Below are 3,791 nucleotides of genomic sequence, written 5' to 3' on the forward strand. Positions count from 1 at the left end.
GCCATGTATAATGATAAATTACTCTTTTGTGCCTTCAGAAGATAGCAAATTCAAAAACAAATTATGGCAAGTTCCATTATTGTCACATGGCAAATTCATATTCATTCATCCGGAAAATTCCATTATTGTTTTTGCCAGGACACGTTAATTACCATGTGTTTTTTGCCACATCATTTTCTGAAAGTTTGTTGCCATGGCAATTTTCCCTTTATTGACATGGCAAATTTACCTATAATGCATTGGTAAATTCTTTTTACCTCTTTCTTTTGCTACGATTTTTTTACTTCTTAATTTGCCTTCGCAATTACTTTCTAACATTTACATACATGCTAATATAATCGCTAATGGCAATTTAAACACATTTTTTTCGCTACCATGTATGTACAGATGAAAATTGCCATGACTTTTTTCTTTTGAGACATTGCAAAAAGATATCCCTGGCAATTTTCTGCTTTTAAAAACTGGGATTTTATTTAGCATGGCAAAAGCTGTATTTTATTTATCACAATTTTTTTTGTTTCGCTACTGGGCATTTTTTTCCTTTTTGTTTTCACAGAGAAAAAGCCTGTAAGGGTGATGGGGAGGCCGTTCGGGCTGTGGGGGTTCTAGTACCGAATATGGGGTCCAATTATTATTTTTATTCATTTACTAGCGTCCACTACAGCTACATGAATCAATCACAATAATAAACATCCTAAAAATTCCAACTAGCAAAGATGGCGCAGAGGGGTGTCCGCGAACGGCCCGTCCAGCACACCGTCGGCAACAATCTTGTACGCTTTCTCCGTCATGTGCAGGCCGTCCCAATTGGCGAAGCGGTCGGGGCTGCCCCAGAGTTTCGTCTTGTTGTTGCACGCCCCGCTGTGGTACGGCCCATTGCCGCCACAGCACGCCACGAGTGGGTCGGCGATGCCGTACGCCTGCGGCTTCTGGACGAACTGCATGGCGGCGCTATAGTAGTCAGCGTAGACGATCTTGACGCCAGGGTTCTGCGACCGGAGCCTCACAACCTCCTGCCGCAGCGCCAGGTTGTGTTTCTGGGAGAATTCGTTGTACCACTTGAGGCAGTGGAGCTCGTCGTAGTCGTCCGTGACCTTGCTCTCGTGGGCGCTCAGGTACGCCGGCAAGCATCCGATAGGGAAGTTGCCAGGGACGACGATCGTCCTGGCGCCGAGGTTGATCACCTCCTGCACGGTGGCGCCGATGCAGGTGACCACGTCGGGTAGGTACTTCTCCGGTGTCTCGCGGGGGTTCCTGGGGTCGATGAACCAGAAGTTATAGTCATTCCCGCAGATCTCGCCCATCAGCACCAGGGACTCGCTCAGGAGAGCCCTCGTGGCACCTGTGTCAAGACGAGAAACAGTGTACAGATCTGATGAATCACATTGACGACCATGCATGCACGTGCATATACGTACTGTATATAGTTCCTTACCATCCCCGGGAGCGATGCGCGCGAGGACCTTCTTGAAGGAGGCAAGCTGCCGGTCGAGGTTGGAAGGCGCGTTCATCGTGAAGTTGTAATTGGTCTTGTAGTACTCCGGTGGAAGCGCAATGGCGCCTGCCACGGCGAAGTTGGCGCCATTGGGGAACTGCCCGGACGCCTCCTCCGGGATGCTCGGCGGCAGCAGCGGCAGGCCGAGCGCTTCCGCTGAAAACATACACACATAACGTATGCACCCCTCATTTTATATAATAACCAGAATAATAATCGATGATGGCGTCGACGGCTCACCGTAGAAGTCGACGACGACACGGCCGTCGGTGACGCGGCCGTTGGGGTGCTTGAAGAAGGTCATGCCGTAGGGGAGCTCCTTGATTGGCGACGCGCTGTTGCCGATGGAGTACAACAAGTTGCCGGTGTCGACGAGGGAGTCACCGAACGCAAAGATGCGCTTGTAGCTGCAGCCGCACAGCGCCACGGCCGCGTTGAGAAGCGCCACGACAGAGATGGCGAGGACAACGGCGGACGAGCACCTGCGACTACCCATGTCTGAGAAACAAATACGTTCTGCTGCGACATCGATTCGCAATTTGGTATCCTTTTATAGAACTTCCCACAGGATAATACTAATGCAAATGACCGGTGCATTTATTATTCTATATCGATATGCACTCCATAACATGATGTGGTATATGTGCGTGACATTTATAGAATGCATATCGATATGTGTATCAACTCAGGATAACGTGAGACGGAGGTTATATACAGGGTGAATCATAATAAAGGCGAAAGTTACATGCAGCGTTACTTAATAAAGAGGAAGTTAATCTCTTCCTAAAGTAAAGAGGATGAACTTTACGAGAACCCTTAGACTATCCACAGTGGGAGTAACGTAAATGATAACATCACACATATCTACGCAAAATAGATGATGTGGCAAATAATTAATGAAAAAAGAGAGGCATGTGGTACAAAATATGTTACTCACATTATGGTTAACATCACACATAACAAGATAAGATGAGTTTACAACCTAATAAAGGGAGTATTGCATGACACCACACATATGTTACTCCCCACTATAGAGATAATAAACTAGACTAGTGATGTATACATGTTACTATTATAAGTTACTCCCACTATGACCAGTCTTATCGTCCTCCTATGGTCAACTCTAGCCTTTTTTGCAATGAATAGAGAGCTTTATTTAACAAAGTATCATATGGTTAGTTGGTACTCCAGCTCCTACATTCTCCTTTCGCTCGCGCCGCTCCCGCGAGCGGCCGGGCGAAACCCCAGCCCGTCGCCGCCGCCTCCCGCCGCCTCCCACACCTTCGCCTCCCCCTCCCTCGCCGCCGCCAGGGGACGGCGCCGGGCAAAGCCCGTGCGTGCGTCGGCGGCGGTGGGGTCCTCCCCTCCCCACGAGGTGCGGGCGGCGCGGGACGTCCGGCTCCCGTGGTGGCGCGCATGGCCAGGTACGGCGTGCAGGCGAGTGGATCTGGCGTGAGGGCGGCCAGGTGAGGGCAGATCTGGCGCCGGCGAGGGCGTGGTGCGGCCTGCCGCGGAGGCGGCCAGGCACGCGGATCTGGCACCGGCGATGGCGCGCATCCAGGGACGAGCGGGCGGTGCACGGCTTGGCCCGGTGGCGGCCAGGCGAGGGGGCGAGCGGGCGTGGTGGCGTGCGGATCTGGCGTCGGCGACGGCGCGCGTCCAGGGGCGAGCGGGCGTGGAGCACGGCTTGGCCCGGTGGCAGCCAGGCGAGGGCGCGCGCGGGTGCGGCACGGGGTGGGCGCGTCCTGGCGCGGCGGCGGCCAGGCGAGGGCGCGTGGAGGCGCCTCGGATTCGGCGCGGGCTGGTGGGGCGGCGCCCCTCCGGCGTGTGGCGGCCGAATCTAGTCGAACCTGGCCAGATCCATGGTGTGTTTGACGCGCGCCGGCCCTGCGCGCTGGTCCTATGATGCTGGAGCAGGCGGCTCCGGTCGTGATAGATGCGGGATGCAGGGACTGATCTGGTCACTGTAGGCTCACCGTGGACGGGGTGGACCACGACTCCATGGCTTCTACGACTAGGTTCTGCGGCGGTGGCAGTGCGAGACTGCATGGACGAGCTTCTGTGGGCACGAGCGAAGGTGTGCGACGATACGGACGAAAGTCCTGCACGACCAGAGGCCGGTGGCGATGGCGCCTGTGGGTGTCATTTTCCTCCTTGGAGGCGTCACCTAAGGTGTGTCGGCATCTTCCTCGTGCTCGGATGGTGGTTTGTCTCCGGGCGAAATCCTAGGTCCGGTGTTGGATCAGCGTGATGGCGGCGTGTTTGACGGCGTTCCTCTGTTGGGAGCATCACGTTT

At 53.9% G+C, this 3,791-nt stretch overlaps 1 protein-coding gene across 1 annotated transcript; it reads right to left on the reverse strand.

Moving 5' to 3' along the window:
- Positions 1-661: 661 nt before the first annotated feature.
- On the reverse strand, positions 662-1,991 carry LOC119321439 (GDSL esterase/lipase At2g27360-like). The gene is made up of 3 exons (XM_037595119.1): positions 1,736-1,991; positions 1,436-1,651; positions 662-1,342 (listed from the first exon to the last, which is right to left on the reverse strand). The coding sequence occupies exons 1-3, from the start codon at positions 1,989-1,991 to the stop codon at positions 708-710; spliced, it is 1,107 nt and encodes a 368-aa protein (XP_037451016.1). The 3' UTR covers positions 662-707.
- Positions 1,992-3,791: the final 1,800 nt, after the last annotated feature.

The sequence above is a fragment of the Triticum dicoccoides genome, chromosome 6B, assembly GCF_002162155.2.
Source record: "Triticum dicoccoides isolate Atlit2015 ecotype Zavitan chromosome 6B, WEW_v2.0, whole genome shotgun sequence".
NCBI classification, from domain to species: domain Eukaryota; kingdom Viridiplantae; phylum Streptophyta; class Magnoliopsida; order Poales; family Poaceae; genus Triticum; species Triticum dicoccoides.